Consider the following 19,034-nt stretch of genomic DNA (forward strand, 5'->3'; position numbering starts at 1 on the left):
CCAGCCCAATCCGGACTTGGAGGCGTAGGCGGGGGTTGAGAGCTCGATGTTCTGCTTGTTGTGCCTGGCACGTGAGGGGCTTGTGTACCAAGGGCCTGGACCGTGCCGGCTAGAAGCCGGAGCTGAGAGGAGGCGGAGAGATGGCTTCCCAGCCGCCGCCTCCCCCAAAACCCTGGGAAACCCGTCGAATTCCGGGGGCCGGGCCGGAACCCGGCCCTACTTTCCAGTGAGTGTGAGATTCTTAAGGCTGCGAGATGAGTGGGCCGAAACCGGCACTTTACAGTAGGCGGTTAAGGCCGTTATTGCGGGAAGACGTCTCCTGTTCCCATCCCCCCCTCCGCTTTTCAGTCAGCACCCCCAATTCTAGATCGGAGTGAGGGCAGTTTGGGACCCCAGCGTGTACAGAGCTAGTTTCCGGGTCTGACATCGATTTCCAGTCTACCAGCGACTTGTTCCCCGGCGCTCCTGAATGCGGGTGTTAGAAAGAAAAGGGGCGGCTTCCTGCCTCCCCACCCCAGTATCGGCGGCCCCCGTAGCCCTTGTAGGACCTTGGCACCCGATCTGTAGCTTTGGCGAGCGGCGTCCGCCAGCCGGACATCAATGTGGAGCAAAACTTGTTATTGATAGCTGTTCGTTCCCTCCCACGAAGTTGGCGACAGCCCAGCATGTCGCTTTTACGCAACGGGAACCCAAGCCCGCACCTTTGGCGTCTTTTCCAGCCCAACACTACTGTGTCGGTTGGAGGTTGACGAAGCAACGCTAAGAGGATGGCCTTGGTGTGCACAGTAGTGTGCTTTTCCAAAGGCGATAGTTGTGTTGGTTTGCTTTATTTTTAATTGGTAACAAATGGATCTGCAACTTGAAAAAAGGTTAAAACGTACAGAAGTAGAAGAGTTTCACCAACTCGTGTGTTTTCTTTTAGGTAGATGGACATCTTAAGTCTGGAGGTGTGATTTCTAATGTACTATTTGTAGATTTTCCTGACTCATAAACCTCCTCCCCGCCCCCCATACAGTGGAACGTGTTTCTGCTGTGTTCTGAAATCTTTTATTTAAACGCTAAAATGCGTTATCACCGTAACTACTTAATAATGATAGATATACAACAACTAATAAGTTTTAATTACCCTGTTAAGCCAGGGCTCCGGTCACCATTTTAATGCGTGATTCTGTTTTGTTTTGTTTTTTTTTTCCATTTAGATTGTTGGAAGAGAGGTTTTATTTTTGCATTTGTTAAAGTTCTGGTTATGTAAAATTGACTTTTTTCACTATTTTCATTTGAAATATTTTTTAAAACACATAGACACTGGTAGAATTCCCTATGTATTCACCTTTTCACCTTTAAGAAGTAGTAATATTTGCCAGAATGGCATCAGATTTTTTAAAAAATTAGAAAAGTAGTTAAACCTTTTTCCTGTGGTAACTACTCCCCTTGTTTGGTGTATCCACAAAAAGTCTTTATTACTTAGGTTTGTTATGTATATTTTATACCTGAAGATTTAAAACATGCTAAACAACGTGTATTCTTATGTATTATTATATATATATATATATATATGTGGTTTTCTGCTTCCTACAATGCCATTTACTTTGTCTTTTCCTTAGCAATTCGTCGGAGTGCTTTATTGTTTCTGTGTTTTGCTAATATTTTTCGATCTGTGATTTGTCTTCTTTACACTTATGTTCAGTTTTTAAAATTTTATTATAACCAAAACTTCCAACAGTTTATTGTTTGTGCTTTTGGTCTTGGATAAAGAAAAGACTTACACCTAGATCAGGAAAAAGAAAATTTTTTTCTCTGTATTTTCTTTTAAATGTTCTGGTTTTCACATTCAGATCTTTTTTGGGGGGGTGATGAGGAGGACTGGGGTTTGAACTCAGGACCATTACATTTGCTAGGCAGGTGCTCTACCATTTGAGCCATTCTAACAGCCCTGTTTGTGATGGGTATTTTTTAAGATAGGGTCTCCCAAACTATTTGCCCAGGCTGGCTTCAAACTTCGATCCTCCTGATCTCTGCCCCCTGAGTAGCTAGGATTACAGGTGGGAGCCACTGGTGCCTGGCCCACCTTCAGATCTTTAATGCACCTGAAATTGAGTTTGATGTACAAAAATCAATATAGACAATCTTCTTTCCATGTGGATAACCGTCCCAGCACTGTTTATAGACTAGTTGAGTCCACCCCTAGTTTATAATGCCATCTATCTCACATCCTGTTTTCTTAAATTTGTGGTTCTGTTTTGGGGGACTTTGTGACTTACTCTGTTAACCTTTTTGTCCTTTTGTTAGAATCACACTGTCTCAATTACAGAACTTTATAATGTTTTTTCTTTTTTCTCGTTTACTTATTTTTGATGGTACTGAGTGTGGTTCTGTTTTGAGGGCTTTGTGACTTATTCTGTTAACCTGTTTGTTAACAGAATCACACTGTCTCAATTACAGAGCTTTATAATATTTTTTCTTTTTTACCATTTATTTTTGATGGTACTGGGGATTGAACTCAGGGCCTCTGTGTGCTAGGCAGGGACTACAATATTTTTTTCTTTACATAGGGTCTCCTGGGCATCCTCTCTTGGGACACCCCCCCACCCCCCCAGCTCTGGGAACTGTCCTCTTTGCTACTCTTCTATCTCAGTAAATTCTCTTTACTCATTTAAAAAAAAGAAGGGTCTCCATCTCCCTATGTTGCCCAGACTGGCCCCAAACTCCTGAGTCAAGGGATCCTCCTGCCTCAGCCTTTTTAAGTAGCTGGGAATAAAAGCTAGTGCACCATAACCAGCTATTAAGTTTTTATGTATATTATGTCAAGAGTCTCCACCCATTGCTGTTCTTTAAAACTGCTGTTGTTACACTTCCTAGGATTTTTATTGGAACTATGATAATCAAATCTGTCCATCCATGAATATTGCATAAGCCACAATTGGCAAGAAATTTTGTTTTTTGCCTTAATGAATGTTTTATAATTATCTTCATTAAGCTTTCTCATATATATAGATAGATAGATAGATAGATATGTGTATATATATGTTGCTGCTGTTGTAAGTAGGCTCTTTTTCTCCTTTTTACATTTCCTAGTTGGTTATTAACTTGCATGTGTGAATACTATTTTGTTTTTTAACTATAAATACTGTGTGTAGCATAACATTCTAATGGTTTGATTGAAATTCTTTTGAGTTCTATGTAGACAATTCTGTTGCTTACAAATAAGCCAATAGAGTTAGTCAGCATCCTTATGTTGGTATTGATTTTCATTAGAAGCTTCTAAAGTCTCACTCTGAGTATGAACTTTGCTTTTTGGTTTTGGTAGATATTCTGTCCAACTTCTCTCTACCTTACTCAGATTATTATTATTACTAAATTCTATGAATGATTTTTCTACATCTGTTAAGATTATGTTTTACCTTTAATATGGAAGTTATTGCATTAACTTTCTAATGTTGAATTACCCTGCATTTGTGAATGAATTCTGCTTAGTTGTGATGTTTTAGAATTCAATCCCATATTCTATTAGATTATTTTGAGATCTGTGTGTTTGTGTTCCTAGGTAAAATTGAAATTTTCCTTCTCTGTACTACACTACTCTGGTTTTGTATCAAAGCTTTATAATTTGAGAAACTTCTATTGAAAAATTTGTGATTTTTCTGCCTTTATAGGTAGATAGTATTCTCCTTAGTAGCCTTTACGATTTTATCTGGTACTTTGTTCCTCTGTAGTTTTATTAGGCTGTGTTTGTATTAAAAAACATACTGTTTTTCTTCCTTCCTCAATAGCCATAGTGTTTAAAGACTTGTGTTTTTCTTTATTCAGAAAAATCCTAACCAGTAAAATCTTTATGTATTGTTTGAGTTCTGGTCTTTCCCATCTCTACTCCTATTAAATATTGTATCAGGATTATCAGGAATAGTTTCTACTACAAGTAACATTATCTTACTGCACTTTGAACTATAAAGATATTTATTGTTTAGTTAGCAAGAAGTCTAAAGATCTGCTGTCTTAATGTTGTCATCAAGGGACTTAAATTTCTCCTGGCTTCCTTCTTTTATTGTCAGTTTTCTGACAGTGTCAGTTAGCTTTCTTATTTTCTTGCATTTAAAAAGAATTCACACACAAACACACACACTAGGTCTGGCTGCTTTTAAGATTTTCTCTTTGGTTTTTGGTTTTCAACAGTTACACTTTGTTGGGCCTCAATGTGATTTTCTCTGTATTTTCTTGGGGTAGGATTCATAAGAATACTTTAATCTGACTTTGTTGCCTTTTGTTAATTTCAGAAACATTTCAGCCATTATCTCTTCAAATATTGCTTCTTCCTATTGTCTCTTTACTCCTTTACCTGAAATTATATATGCCCTGCATTTCTTTTTTTGTGGTGATACTGGGGTTTGTACTCAGGGCCTCTGGCTTGCTAGGCAGGAGCTCTACCATTTGAGCCAGGACCCCAACTCCTTATATTTCTTTATAAACCTTGTATCCTATTAAAGCAATCGTTGAGTTCATAGTTTGAGGGAAGAGGGTTTTGTTTTTTTAATTTTAGAATTTCCATTTGGTTTTGCTATATAGTTTTTATTCTGTGCTGAAAAAAATTCCAGTCATTTTTTAAATACATTAAGCATAGTTTAAAATCTGTCTAATAACCCCTTTTCTGGATCTCCTATGGAGCTCTTTGTGTTTTCTGATACTGCTCTTTTTTTTTTAAGAACATGTAATCTTTGTCATCATATCAACCCAATTATTTTTAAATGAGAGCTAGACATTGTATATAGTAATTTAAGGTGACCTGAGGCCTTGGGCTATATCTTCCTCCAGAGATTTACTTTGGCCAGACCCTCAGACTGCTAGCAATCTAGGATCACCTTAATCCAATCAAGGATTGAGTTTACTTGAAACTGGTTTTCTTACCAGGGCTAGTTACCGTTTTCACCCTTATTCCCTGCATGTAGCCCTTTAAGCTCACAGTCTGAAGGATGAGAGTTTACTATAGCCCTTCTCTCTAGGCTCTGAACTCTAGTTTGTCACCTTTGTCCAGGGAATCTGTTAAGTTCTGTAGTTTCTTATTCTGTCAGCCATCTCCTGAATTGGCCTCAGTCCCTAGGGAAACATTTCAAAATGTTGGGCTCTATGAATTTGTTTCCTTCTTGATCTTAACTCCAAAATTCCTTGGTGCCTTGTTTTCTAATAATTTAAGCAGGTGTTTTTTTTAATTTTTTTTTCCCGTAGCTTTTCTATTTGTTTTCAGTTGGAGGGTTAGTCTGATTACCTAAATTGTCATTACTTAAAGTGAAATCCCTAAATTTCTATTCTGCTCCTTATGTATAGCAATTGATTTTCTTGTCTCAAAGTTGCAAGTTAGCCCTTGTGGCTATGGGCATCATGTCTTGTAGAATTTTTTTATTCATTTGATTTTTTTCATATTTATAGGTTTTTATTTCATTTGATTTTTCACAGATGATACTGCTTTATCTCTTGATCATTTCAAATATATCTACAATCTTTGCTGAGCTATTAACTAAAATAGTTTTTCCTTGAATTAACTTTTATTCTTACTGATTTTTGTTGGCTTTGTTGCTTTCCCCTCCCACTCCCACCCCATTTCTCCCCATTCACAATAAGACCAGGCACAGGGTCTAGGCTAAGGTGTATATGGAGTAGGTTTACTTTGCTTCCTCTTTTTATGCAGTCACTGTAAGAACAGTCTGTGGTAAGCACCAGGAGGCCTGGCCTTGTTTCTTGATGTTTGTACTTCATGTTTGCATGCCTCCTCCCCCATGCTAGAGATCAAACTCAGGGTCTTATCCTTGCTGACAAGTGCTCTACCCCAGCACTTGTTAAGCTCAAGTTATGCCCCTAGCTTTTGTGTCATTTTTATAAACTCATTTTGAGTAGGAATTTTAGAGTTCTGTTTTCTCTCCTTTCGTTCTTTCATATTTCCTTCTTTCTGTCTAGTAGGTTTCCTGTTGCCATTACCTGTTCCCCCAGCACCAAACCCCAAGTGAAAATCAGGTGGGTTAGACTAAGGATATCACAGATTGTCACTGAGTCTGTAGAAGTTAACTTATTTCATTTCCTGGGTTTAAGGCATATCAGAGTCCATCCCCTTTCTTAGAGCTGAACTTTGTGAAAATCTTAAACCCTCAGTAGCAAGGCAGCAAATTTTATAACCTCTTTTTAGGAGTCAAGGTGGTATGTCCTGGCTCATGGCCTCACATTATGAACTAGTTCCATTTGAGTGGAGTGCTTTTGTTTTTCTTTATTTCCTAATAGCCTGAGTCCTGACTCACTGCTTGATTCACAACCCAGAATTGAGAAGACCTGTAGCTTCAGACTCCTCACATTTTACATTTTTATTTAATTTCTGTTCCATACATATGTTTATCTTGTATTAAATCTAGGTTAGTGGTTTTCTTTATAATTTCTCTATAATTGCTTTTACTTTGGAGCAGAACTGCTTTATCAAAACCTGAATGTGCTATACTATTTGGCAGTCAACTGGCTTTTTAAAAGTTTTGTTCCGAAGCCAGGCGCCAGTGGCTCACATCTATAATCCTAGCTACTTGGAAGACTGAGACTGGGAGAATCTCTGTTCAAAGCCAGCCAGCACAAAAATTTATGAGACCCTGCCTCAACCAATATCTGGGCAAAATGGTTAGTGCCTGTCATCCCAAGCTATACTAGAGATCAGGAGGATCATGGTTCCAAGTCAGCCCAGGCAAAAAAGTTTGCAAGACTCCATCTCAACATGAAAATGCTGGGTATGGTGGCATGTGCCTGTCATTCCAGCATTGGTGGGAAGTCTCAAACAGGAGGATTGAGGTTCAGAGCAGCCTGGGCAAGAAGCAATACCCTATCTCCAAAAAACATTGATCCCTTTTTTTAATTTTTGATTCAGTAAAAAATATAAATAAAACAAGATTTCTAGTAGCTTATTTATAATATTATCATGCAAGGCTAAGTTAGTTTAGTCTGGATTAGAACATTACCATTTTGCAATTACATTCTATAGCCATACTACCCTGAATGTGCTGAGCTCATCCATTTTGAGGACACATATATAAGATTTGAGTTAGGCAAGGATCATGAATGAATGTTAAACATCAGTTGAACAGTTGCTAGTAAATAAGATACTTACGTGGGACCAAAGTGTCATCCCGTATATTATGCACAATACAAAAGGAAAGTTTTATTTCAGTGGAAACATGAGTCATCACCTTAAGCAAATAATCAAACAGCCTCACAAATAAAGGCAGTCTCAGTCTGCCTTTATGTTTCTCCCAATGTAGTATAATGTGAAGTAAACATCACCTATGAATTACTCTTAACAAAAGTATTGAATCTGGTTCTTATGGAACCTTTGGACACAATCTTAGTTTAATTGGAAATGTAGAGGATAGAGGTACATGTTAACCATTTTGGGAAACAAAAATCCAGAATTTGGGTCGTTCTAAGAAAAAAACTGGGTGAACTCTTCAAAAACATTTGGAACATTTTTAAAAATGTAATTATTCTAGTTTAAAACAATAAAGAAACAATCAAATGCAAGGAGTGAACTTTAATTGAATTTATATTCAAAAAACAATTTTAAAAGATATTTTGGCTCTTCCAGCTCAATATTAAAGATAATTAATAAAAAGACAATAATAATCTTAGCAAAAAAGGTCAAAAAGTGATATATCTGTATAAGTATTTCTCCCAGTAAGATTTTAAACGGCCAACAATGCTGGAGACATGGCTCAAGAGGTAGAGTGCCTGACTAGAAAAGCACAAGGCCCTAGGTTCAAACTCGTACCACCAAGCAAACAAACAAATAACACGAAGGCCAGTGTTATTAGTCTTCAGAGAAATGTGAATCAAAATCACAGGATACCACTTTTCACCCACTAAGATGGCCATAATAGAAATGGTAAAGGTTGACAAGAAATTGGAACCTTTATACACTGCTGATGGGATGTAAAACAGTGCAGCTGTTTTGAAAACTAATCTGGCAGTTTCTACAAAGGTGATATGGATAAATATAATTTGGTAATAATGAAGTACAAAGTGAATGTCTCCAATACAAAATGCTCCAAAATCTGAAATTTCTTGAGAACTAACACAATGCCACAAGTAGAAAATTCCACTTTTGACCTCATATGATGAGTTGCAGTCAAAATGCAGGCACACAGCCAGGCAATTTGGCACATGCCTTGTAATTCCAATACTCAGGATCTGAGGCAGGAGGACCTCAAGTTTGAGGTCAGCCTGTGCTACATTAAAGCCCTGTATGGATGGATGAATGGATGGATAAAATAGCACTAAAATTTTTTTATGAAATTACTATCAGCTTGTGTGTCTGTGTAAGTGAAAGTGTATGTGAGACAAAAATGAATTCCATACTGAGATTTGAGTCTCATCCCCCAAGAGATCTCATTATTATGCAAATAATCCAAAATGCAAAAACATCTGAAATCTGAAGCACTTCTACTCTCAGATATTTTAGGTAAAGGGATAGTTACCCTGAACTGATGCGTGCTACAATTGAATTTGAGGGTGAACCTTAGATACATGCTAAGTGAAAGAAACCAATCACAAAATACTATATACTACATAAGCCTGTTTACTAGAAAGCCTTGTGATTTGTGGAGTCCATATTTGCAAGTTGGCCTACTCAACAAAGTTTATTTGTAATCCCAAATACAGTACTTGTAGTACTTTTACAGTCATTCGTGGACATACATAGGACTAGTAAAGATCTGAATCATCATCTCTGGACTGAAGTTGAACAAAGTAACACTCAGGCGGCTTATTTCACCATGCATGCTGTAAACAGATGTCCATTTCACAGTTTCTTTAGTGCTGGGTTTTTCACATTTATTATGATGGTTTCACTGTTTAAAATGGCTGGCTGTGAGCATGGGTCAGGTGGTAGAGTGCCTGCTTAGCAAACCCTGAGTTCAAACCCCCAGTAATGCCAAAGAACAAGAGGAAAAGGAAAAGTAGTGGTTGGGATTATAGCTCAGTTGGTTGAGCACTTGCCTAACATTCTTGAGTTCAATCCCCAGCACTGAATTTTAAAAAAGCAAAGGAAAAGAAACTCTAGAACAGAAATTACTGGATTTAACAAAAGATTTATTGAGTTTATTGTGTGCTTAAATAACTTTGGGGGGGAGGGGGAGAGTGGCACAATTTATACACATGTAAGTAAATGTAAAAATGATGAAATAAAAGGAGAAAAGAAAGAAAAAGTAACTTTTGAATCTTTTTTGATTTTAGATCTGCTGACTTGGGTCCTACTTTGTTGACAAGACCTGGACAACCAACACTTACTAGAGTGCCCCCACCTATTCTCCCAAGGCCATCCCAGCAGACTGGGAGCAGCAGTGTGAACACTTTCAGACCTGCTTACAGTTCATTTTCTTCTGGCTATGGTGCTTATGGAAATTCATTTTATGGAAGCTATAGCCCTTATAGTTATGGATATAATGGGCTGGGCTTTAACCGCCTCCGTATAGATGATCTTCCACCTAGTAGATTTGTTCAGCAAGCTGAAGAAAGCAGCAGAGGTGCATTTCAGTCCATTGAAAGTATTGTGCATGCATTTGCCTCTGTTAGTATGATGATGGATGCTACCTTTTCAGCTGTCTATAACAGCTTCAGGGCTGTATTGGATGTAGCAAATCACTTTTCCCGATTAAAAATACACTTTACAAAGGTTTTTTCAGCTTTTGCATTAGTTAGGACTATAAGATATCTTTATAGACGGATACAGTGGATGATGGGTTTAAGAAGAGGCTCTGAGAATGAAGACCTGTGGGCAGAAAGTGAAGGAACTGTGGCTTGCCTTGGTGCTGAGGACCAAGGAGCTAACTCAGCAAAATCTTGGCCAATATTCTTGTTCTTTGCTGTTATCCTTGGTGGTCCGTATCTCATCTGGAAACTTCTGTCTACCCACAATGATGAAGTAACAGGTAAGAATAAGGGAACAGATTTAGAAACCATATAACAATCTGAAACCTCAAGGATAGATAGGTTAGCCAGGAGTAGTGTTACACGCCTGTAATTCCAGTACTTTTGAGACTAAGGCAGATCAAAAATTTAAGGCCAGCCTGAGCTACGCAGTAAGACTGTCTCAAAAAAAAAAAAAAAAAAACAAAGCTGAGCATGGTGGCTAACACCTGTAATCCTAACTATTTGTGAGTCAGAAATCAGGAGGATCCTGGTTTGAGGCCAGCCCAGGCAAAACGTTCACAGGACCATTTCTCAGTCGATGGCTGGGTGCAGTGGTGTGCACCTGTCCTCTTAGCTGTGTGGGGAAGCAAAAACAGGAGGACCCAGGTCCAGGCCACCCTGGGCATAAAGTGAACCCTGTTTCCAAAATAACTGAAGCAAAAAGGGCTGGAAATATGGCTCAAATGGTAGAGCTCCTGCCTAGCAAGTGTGAGGCCCAGAGTTCAAAACCCAATACTACAAAAAAAGAGAGGAAGAGAGTTCAGATTGCCCAGTGCTAAAAATCAGTGGGAAAAAAATAAGTTGCTATTGGATGGTAAGATTCATATGGGATTTGGAGTCTGTTCTCCTTTATATTCCCAATATCTAATAACCTGCTTGGCAGATAGAAGGTGCTTGATATTAATTTGGGAATATCAATTCTAACGATTCTGCATTAGATTGGATGAGAGATAATGAAAGCCCAAATCAGAGTATACAAGAAGCAGGATTCATAGACAGTCAGTGGATTTAGCCACTGGTTAGATGGGGTACATAAATGGAAAGAAGGGATCAAAATACCCTAAACTTAAATTTGGGTTGTTAGGGATATGTCTTAACCATTAATTCAACAAATATTTTCTGAGTGCCTAATGCATGCCAATCATGGTTCTAGAAGATAGGGATAAAACAATGAATAAAACAAAATTTAAAAATCTCCCCCGTTGTGGGAGGAGACAGTGAACAAGTAAAATATATAGTAAGTCTGAAGATACTAATAAGTAATATGGGAAAAAACAATAAAACAGGAAAGAACATTGGTGAGTATCTGGGGGAAGAAGAGGGGTTGCAGTGATATACACAGTCAGAAAAGGCTTCCCAAAAGGAAAAGCCCTCCAGCTATTTGAGAGAAAAGTGTTTAAAGCCTATGGAATAGCAGAATTGTAAAGGTATTTAAGTGGCAGAGTTTCTGGTGTGTCATATAAACAGCAAGGAGGCCAGTATGGTAGTAGCAAAGAGTAGCAGGAAATGAAGGGGGAAGAATACAGAGGTTGGGGTTATATTGATTTTGATGTTCCATTAGGACATTGAAATGGAACAGTACAGCATCTACTTAGCAAGCATGAGGCCCTGAGTTCAAACCCCAGTACCACCAAAAAAAAAAAAAAAATGTCAGAACAGGCCAGGCATGGTGTTGCACAACTGTAATGCCATACTAGCTATTGCAGGAGGCATGGGTAGGATTCTCATCCAGGTCAATCCTAGACAAAAAGCAGAAGACCCTATCTGAAAAATAACTAAGGCAAAAAAGGGTGTAGGGGTGTAGCTAAAGGAGTAGAACCCTTGCCTAGAAAGTACAAAGCCTTGAGTTCAAATTCCATTACCATCAAAATAAATAAATAAAACGATAGGATCTTAAGAAAGAGGTTTTAAATTTGTGTGTGTGTGACTGGGGTTTGTGCTCAGGCCTTCCCACTTGTAAAGCAGATGTTCTGTCGCTTGAGTTGTACCACCAGTCCATTTTGCTGTGTTAATTGGAGATGGGGTCTTGAGAACTATTTGCCCAACCTGGCCTCAAACCTCAATCCTCCCAATCTCAGCCTCTCGGGTAGCTAGGATTAGGATTACAGGCATGAGCCACAAGCACCTGACTTAAAAAAAAAAAAAGTCATTCACAAAAATGTGACAGTTGAAATAGTAAGTGGATAGTGTCATTATGGGAAAAATGAAGAAATGGGTATATACAAAAAGAATTTTGAGGAAATTGAAATTGAAGAAATGTAATTCCTATGACTGTAGCTGTTTAGAGCAGTGGATCACAGACTATGGCCTCTGGCCTGCTCCTGTTTTTGTATAGCACATAAGCTAAAATTGGTTTTAATATTTTTTTAGTAATTTGAAAAAATTAAAAATCAGATGAATTATGTAAAAATTTTGTGAAATTCAGATTTCAGTATCTGTTAAAGTTTTATTGGAACACAGGTATACTTATTCACATACATAATGATATGACTGCTTCCATGTTAAAGCAACAGATTTGAGTAAATTGCACAGAGACTTTGTGGTGCTCTCATTGCTTCATACTTCTGGTCTGCACACTACAGTCTCCATAACTCAGTTATAACTTGACAGCATACAGAGTGCCACATATATTGTTATACAGCAATTTTTTTGTCGGTGGTGGTGCTGAGGATTGAACCCAGGGCCTTGTGTGTGCTAAGCAACCATTCTACCACTGAGCTATATCCTCAGCAATATTGTTTTTATTATGAGTATATACATGGTGCACAAGAGATAAAGTAAACTTAAAAGTGTTGTACTTTTAAGTCACAGTATAGTATGGATGGATTATTATTGAGTTAGATGATAAAGCACTATGTTTATTGAGCAGTGACACTGTTGCTGTTAAATGAATATAAGTTATGTCAACATTACCAGGCTGAGCACTATTCACAGAAAATCCACACTCAAAAATGAGAAAATTTAAAAAGTAGAAATCTTAACACAGCAAATTTTCTTACCAAAAAATGAAAAACTTATTTTGCAACCAAAATAACTTTCTGAAAGCCTCATTTGCTAGACAGCTGAAAAGCTGAGGCTAATCAGCTAATCAGCCAAAGAAATATGTCCAGAGAAAGTTTTGTTTAAGACTATTAGCCTTTTAGTAAACAGTTTCTTGAAGAGTTGACAGCATTTGGAACAATCTAGTGAACTTAAAAGGCCAATGAAGGGCTTTGGGATATAGCTCAGTGCTAGAACATGTACTTAGCATGCATAAGGACCTGTGTTGAACCCCCAGCACTTTAAAAAATAAAAAGCAAATTATTTGAATGGTTTTCATTGGCTCATGATGACCCAGCAGATAGAGATACTGTTCAGTTGCTTATTTGAGGAGTTGACAATGGATTTGAAGTGACTAATGAATTAGCCTGTAAATAGTCTATACAGTATGACTACAGGCACAAATATTTTCAAAGTTAAAAACACTGATTCAGTACAACCTAAAGTGAAATCTGCTGAGCTGTATTGTGACTGAAGGTGGTAAAAATATAGCTGGAGCCTAAAAAGGCTTATTTGAACAAAATACACAAGTCTTGAAAATAGGAAGTTTTTTTAAGTCTATGGTTAGTCATTGTTTTACCTATCAGCAAAGGCATTGCAGAAAATACTTGATTTTGTCAGGTATTATTGAACAAATAGTGTCAAAGGTAATCTTCATTCACTCTTGTGATACAGTCAGTTATATTTAATTTTTGTCAAATGAACAAACTAAAGATCTTGACTTTCCCTTCCTCATAGCAATTCAATAACTTAACAATGGTCAAGTTTTTTTGGGTTTTGTTTTGGTTTTTTTTTTTTTTGAAACTGAGGCCAAGATTAAAATTTTTCTGAACAGAACCATCTTTAGTCAGTATTATTAAACACTTAAAGGCTTTGGAAATCAGCTTTTGCTACAGACTTGTATATTACAGACTTGGTAACAGCTAATAATGTTTGAATCACAAATACTGTCACACTACTTTACACACCTCCCACTCTTGTCCAAAGTTAAAATAAGAAGCAAGATCTCCATTCCCACAAAAGTTTGCTACAAATAGATATTCCAATGCCAAAAGACTGGGAATGTGCCTGAAGTGGTATAGCACCTACCTAGGAAGCAAAAGCCCTGCACAAACCCCAGTACCACCCAAAAAAAAAAAGGAAGAAAAAAAAAGATAACAAACTAAAATGCCAGTGTAGTTGTTAGGTCTCCCTGCAAATGCAAAGGAATTTCTATATTTCAAAATCTATTTTAACTGATATTGAGGAGCTTCCACTTAATCTTCACTTGGAAGTAATTAATCAGCAATGTAAAGTGTAAAAGGCAAAATCAAGAGAATTTGACAGAATTATATGCTAGTCTATTGATCTCCCAAGTAATGAATATGACTAATTAAAACTGCATGCTCATGAATTGTCAGGATTTGGCAATATCTATCAGTGAAAAAGACATTTTTAAAGGTGAAATATCCCAAATCTCATTACAGATTAGCATTAACAAATGAACATTTGCATTTGAACCCAAATTGAGTGAAATATCCTCTCCCCAGATACTCCATTTTTCCTAGTAACTGAACTGTATTAGAAAAAACAATAACAAAATATTTGAAGCCAGGCATGATGACTCACACCTGTAATCCTAGCTACTCTGGAGGCAAAGATTGGGAGGTTCAGGGTCAGCCTGGGCAAAAGTTCATGTCCTCATCCCAGCCAATAAGACACTGTCTCAGATAGCCAAAGCAGACCAGACAGTGTGGCTCACATCTGTAATCTTACTTAGATGCCCAGGAGGCAGAATGCAGGGTGCTCAATTTTCAAGGCCAGCCAGAGCAAAAAGCTGGAGAAACCACCATCTCAGTCAATAAAAATGTGGGCATTATGGTGTGTGCCTGTCATCCCAACTACCTGGGAAGCGTTAATAGGATCAAGGTCCAGGCTAGCCCAGGCATAAACTCGAGACTCTTAACTTGAAAAATAACTTAAATAAAAATGACCAGGAGTGTTGCTCAAGTGGTAGAATGAGCTCAAGTCTGTCAGTACTGCAAAAAAAAATGTATTGACTTTTTCCCTCTGTTACGTAAGTAACCACATGATACCTTTCCTTTGCCTCCTGGCCTACAAAGTCTGAAACATTTACTATCTTACCCTTTGCAGAAAAACGGTTGCCAATCCTTGGCTTAAAGTAAGGGACCTAGAATTTAGAGCTTCAAGAAAAGGGAAAAGTTCATAAGAGATATCTTAGTGAGCATATTGTTTTCTTAGCACAGTGTTCATTATAGGATTTACTTGGAGCACTTTTCTCTTGGAAAATAAATTTATGCAAGCCATAGCCAGTAAAATATCTGCATTTCTCCTTTGCAGGCTTTACTAACCTAATCTTAATTCTTAATTTGGCTTGTAGACAATATCAACTGGGCAAGTGGAGAGGATGACCATGTAGTTGCTAGAGCGGAATATGATTTTGCTGCCGTATCTGAAGAAGAAATTTCTTTCCGTGCTGGTGATATGTTAAACTTAGCTCTCAAAGGTAACAAATCATGACTAAATTGGAAAATCTCTGATTTTTTAATGTTTATAAATATAGTATCAGAAACCATAACAAAGGATCTTGTTCTGTGTTAGTTAACTTTGGAATGGTTAAAATAAAATTTTACTAAATACGAGAAATTTAAAATTTCTTTTATGTCATTTTGGACCTTCCCAATCTGAGGAGGTCAGAGAGACATGTCCCAATGAGTTGTTCCAATAATATTTCACTAAGTTAAGGAAAGACTTGTTTATATATCGTCTTCTAAACTCAAAACACTTGAATTCCAAACTCTGTTAATCCCCCAGAAAATCTTGAAGTCAGTATTAAATGTCACAAATCCAGTAAGCCAAAGGAATTGTCCAGTATCATCTAAGGATCTCCCTGTCCTTTTTCTTTCTTTACTACTTAAATAGTGTTTACATCAGAAACACCACTAGGAGTTTTTTGAGAATTACTGTCCTGCAGTATTAGAGAACCCCAGCAGGGAATATACACAAGGTTCAGGTTTATTTTTGCACCAGGGTCACTAATAGTTCTTAATGCCCGGAAACAAAATGACCTTTTCCTTCACCTTTCCTCAATACGGATGACCAGGATTTTTGTGAATTTTCGTTTTTTAATTGTGTGTGTTTGTGTAGATTCAGAATTACTGCAGAACATCATGTTTTGTTTTCCTGTTCCTATTTTGCATATTAGGAAACAGACTCAGAATGAGTAAACTGTCCAGTAAAGTTAAGATGTGGTAGACCTAGACTATGACTTTAGGTTTGTCTGACTTCAGACCTGTGCTTTTAATGACTGGCTAACTTTCCCATGGGAATACTTGTTAGTAGAAACTGCAGCTTCTTACTGGTCTCAGTCACTCTATGGAAGAAAAAATATTTTCAATGTTCAAATCATTAAGTTTAGTAGGTAAGTAATTGAAAACCTTAGATCAGATTGCCAGATCTCTACTTCATGCATTCATACATAGAAACTAGACTTTTAGATATCATATTTATGTTTTTCTTCTAGTACAAATAGTAATTTACTGTTTTGAGTTTCAAAAGAATGGTTTATTTTCAAATTTTATTACTAGAGATGGGAATTTATCATTGGTTTCAAGGAATCTAAATACAGGATTAGAAAGCCACTGGGTGTGGTTAACAGGTGGTTCGCACCTGTAATCCTAGTTACTTGGGAGACTGAGATTGTGGGAGGATCATGGTTCAAGGCCAGCCCAGGCAAATAGTTTATAAGACCCCCAACTCCAAAATAACCAAAGCAGATGTCACTCTGGAGGTGTGACTCAAGCAGTAGAGTACCTCCTTTCTAAGCACAAAGCCCTGAGTTCAAACCCCAGTCCCACCCAAAAAAAAAAAAAAAAAGATATAAAAGTCAAGTATGATTTTTTTATAATTACAGTATTTCAGAAAAATTTTGTATCATTATTCTTCAACTAGTAGTCCTCTTAGCACTTGGACTTTAATTCTTTGCTTTCCTCCATTGCTTAAATAAGGAAAGTATGTTTGATCATTTAGAGCAAGATCAGTCACAGACATCTGGACTATTAAACACAAAGTCCTCTGCCTACTTTATAATATTAAACTAAAATTATAACAGTTAAACAGAGTTTAAAGACATAAAATAGGTGAGAAATGCCTTATAAAATTGAATATATTAAATAATCTTCCATTAAGCTTATAGTATTACCTTTAACCTTTTGTCACGTGGCTAGAAATAACTCTGGGCTCTTTAAATTTTTGCCCATCTTGAATTATAATTACCATTTACCATCTTCATGGAGTGAATTTTACATTTTGACCAAAAATATGTGAAGAAAACTGATTGCATAAAGGAACACATATATTTAAAAGCTGGATGAGGTGTCACACCCTTGTAGCCTTGGCTGCCTGGGAGGCTGTGGCAGGAGGTTCACTTGAGCCCAGAAATTTGGAGCCAGCGTGAATAGCATAGACCTTTAACTTCCCCAGTTGAGCGGGAAGGAGATATTCCTTAATTTCCAGTTTAAATATGAAAAACATTGATGGAGGTTTTTTTGTTGTCACTGTTGGTTTTTGGTTTGGGCGCTTTTTTTCAGATAGAGTCTCACAATGTAGTCCAGGTTGGCCTCAAACCTTTTCTCCTGCCTCAGTCTTCAAAGGGCTGGGATTACAGATGTGTACCATCACACCAGGCTCATCATTGATGTTAATTTTCAGTTATTTAGAGAACTGACTCTCCTTACCCTATGAATGAACCAACTGCTATAAACATAAGTGTAAAGTAAATATAATTATAAGAATGGAATATAAAGCTGGGCACAGTGATATGTACCTATAGTCCCAGTTACTCAGAAGGCTGAGGTAGGAGGATTGCTTGAGTTCAGGAATTAGAAGCCAATCTGGGCAACCACAGACTGTGTCTTTTAAAAAAAAAAAAAAAAAAAAAGGCTAGAGGTGTGGCTCAAGTAATAGAGCCTCTGCCAGTACCACCAAAAAAAAAAAAGGACCTAAAACAGTTACACCAACTTAGCTTTTGAATATATAAGCCTGTACTATTTGTTTATATATTTTAATATGAAACTGTAACGGATTTTACCTAATATTTTACCATAAATATTCTGTTGGACCTCCAAGTTTGTCATAATTATAAGGCTGTCTTTTTTTCTCTTCAGAACAACAACCCAAAGTGCGTGGTTGGCTTCTGGCTAGTCTTGATGGTCAAACAACAGGACTTATACCTGCAAATTATGTCAAAATTCTTGGTAAAAGAAGAGGTAGAAAAACAGTAGAATTGAGTAAAATTTCCAAGCAGCAACAGTCTTTTACCAACCCAACACTAATTAAAGGAGCCACAGCTGCCGAATCTTTGGATGAACAGGAAGCTGCCTTTGAATCTGTTTTTGTTGAAACTAGTAAGGTTCCACGTGCACCTGATTCCACAGGGAAAAGTGGAGCTAAACAAGATCTTTGACATCTTTCATGTTTGCATGCAGTTGAACAATACTTTAGAGTACTTTTTAAAATCTTTTCTTAAAAAAATTACAGTTCAATGAAAACATGTTATTGACTATTCCGGGTGTTTTGCTGCTAGAAATTATTAAAGTTATCCACTAATATGTTGGTCTAGTGACCTGGTTACATTTTATAATTTATTGGACCATGAGGATGTTTGTTTCACCTGGCTTTTAAGATTATGGAGATTGCTTTCATTTTCATCATACTTAAATCCCTTGGTTGGAGCAGTAAGTTTGATGATCTATAGAGTACACAGTTTGCTATAGAAGGGATCATTAATGCGTTTCAGAGTTCTAGGTTAAATAACTTGAAATCCTCAGAAATTGAGTGATAACAAATATATATGAGAACAGGCCAAAAGGCTAATTTTTTATAACCTTAAGTAAACTGAATAATAAAAATTTTCTGATCTGTACTATGTCCAGTGTTGGATTTGCTTTAGATAGTAATATGTTTTCATCCACAAACAATCAATACTATGATCTTCTATTGTATTTTTTTAGTTGTCTTGAAAAGGTCACTAGAAGCATTTTGAAGAAGATGGTTCTAGAATGACAGTGTAACTCTATTTTTCTCTTTATAATATGACTAGTTTTCATCCCACATGAAACATTATATGAAAGATTTACTTTCTTTTCCTCCAACTAAGACTCAAGTTCTTTGATTTTTGTATTTAATGATATAATCAGTTCTAGCAGTAGTGATTTTTAGTTTTTTCATTGATTCTCTGCTTCTACCTAGTATAATTACTTTTAAAATTCAATATTCAGTATATTCTTTAAACA

General features: G+C 37.0%; 1 protein-coding gene and 1 non-coding gene across 2 annotated transcripts; one reads left to right on the top strand and one right to left on the bottom strand.

The window, feature by feature from the left end:
* Positions 1 to 67: 67 nt before the first annotated feature.
* On the top strand, positions 68 to 18,664 carry Pex13 (peroxisomal biogenesis factor 13). The gene is made up of 4 exons (XM_020185094.2): positions 68 to 226; positions 9,247 to 9,941; positions 15,122 to 15,247; positions 17,907 to 18,664. The coding sequence occupies exons 1-4, from the start codon at positions 141 to 143 to the stop codon at positions 18,203 to 18,205; spliced, it is 1,206 nt and encodes a 401-aa protein (XP_020040683.2). The 5' UTR covers positions 68 to 140; the 3' UTR covers positions 18,206 to 18,664.
* On the bottom strand, positions 5,587 to 5,715 carry LOC141415292 (small nucleolar RNA SNORA51). The gene has a single exon (XR_012440275.1). It is a non-coding gene; the product is annotated as a small nucleolar RNA SNORA51 (small nucleolar RNA).
* Positions 18,665 to 19,034: the final 370 nt, after the last annotated feature.

Source organism: Castor canadensis, chromosome 12 (assembly GCF_047511655.1).
Source record: "Castor canadensis chromosome 12, mCasCan1.hap1v2, whole genome shotgun sequence".
Taxonomy (NCBI): domain Eukaryota; kingdom Metazoa; phylum Chordata; class Mammalia; order Rodentia; family Castoridae; genus Castor; species Castor canadensis.

What these genes read in the sequence shown, in the direction of transcription:
- Pex13 (XM_020185094.2), top strand. Translation starts at nt 141, where the DNA reads ATGGCTTCCCAGCCGCCGCCTCCCCCAAAACCCTGGGAAACCCGTCGA. An exon ending in GAACCCGGCCCTACTTTCCA is followed by an intron (nt 227 to 9,246) that starts GTGAGTGTGAGA and finishes TTTTGATTTTAG; the next exon opens with ATCTGCTGACTTGGGTCCTA. An exon ending in GTTAAACTTAGCTCTCAAAG is followed by an intron (nt 15,248 to 17,906) that starts GTAACAAATCAT and finishes TTTTCTCTTCAG; the next exon opens with AACAACAACCCAAAGTGCGT.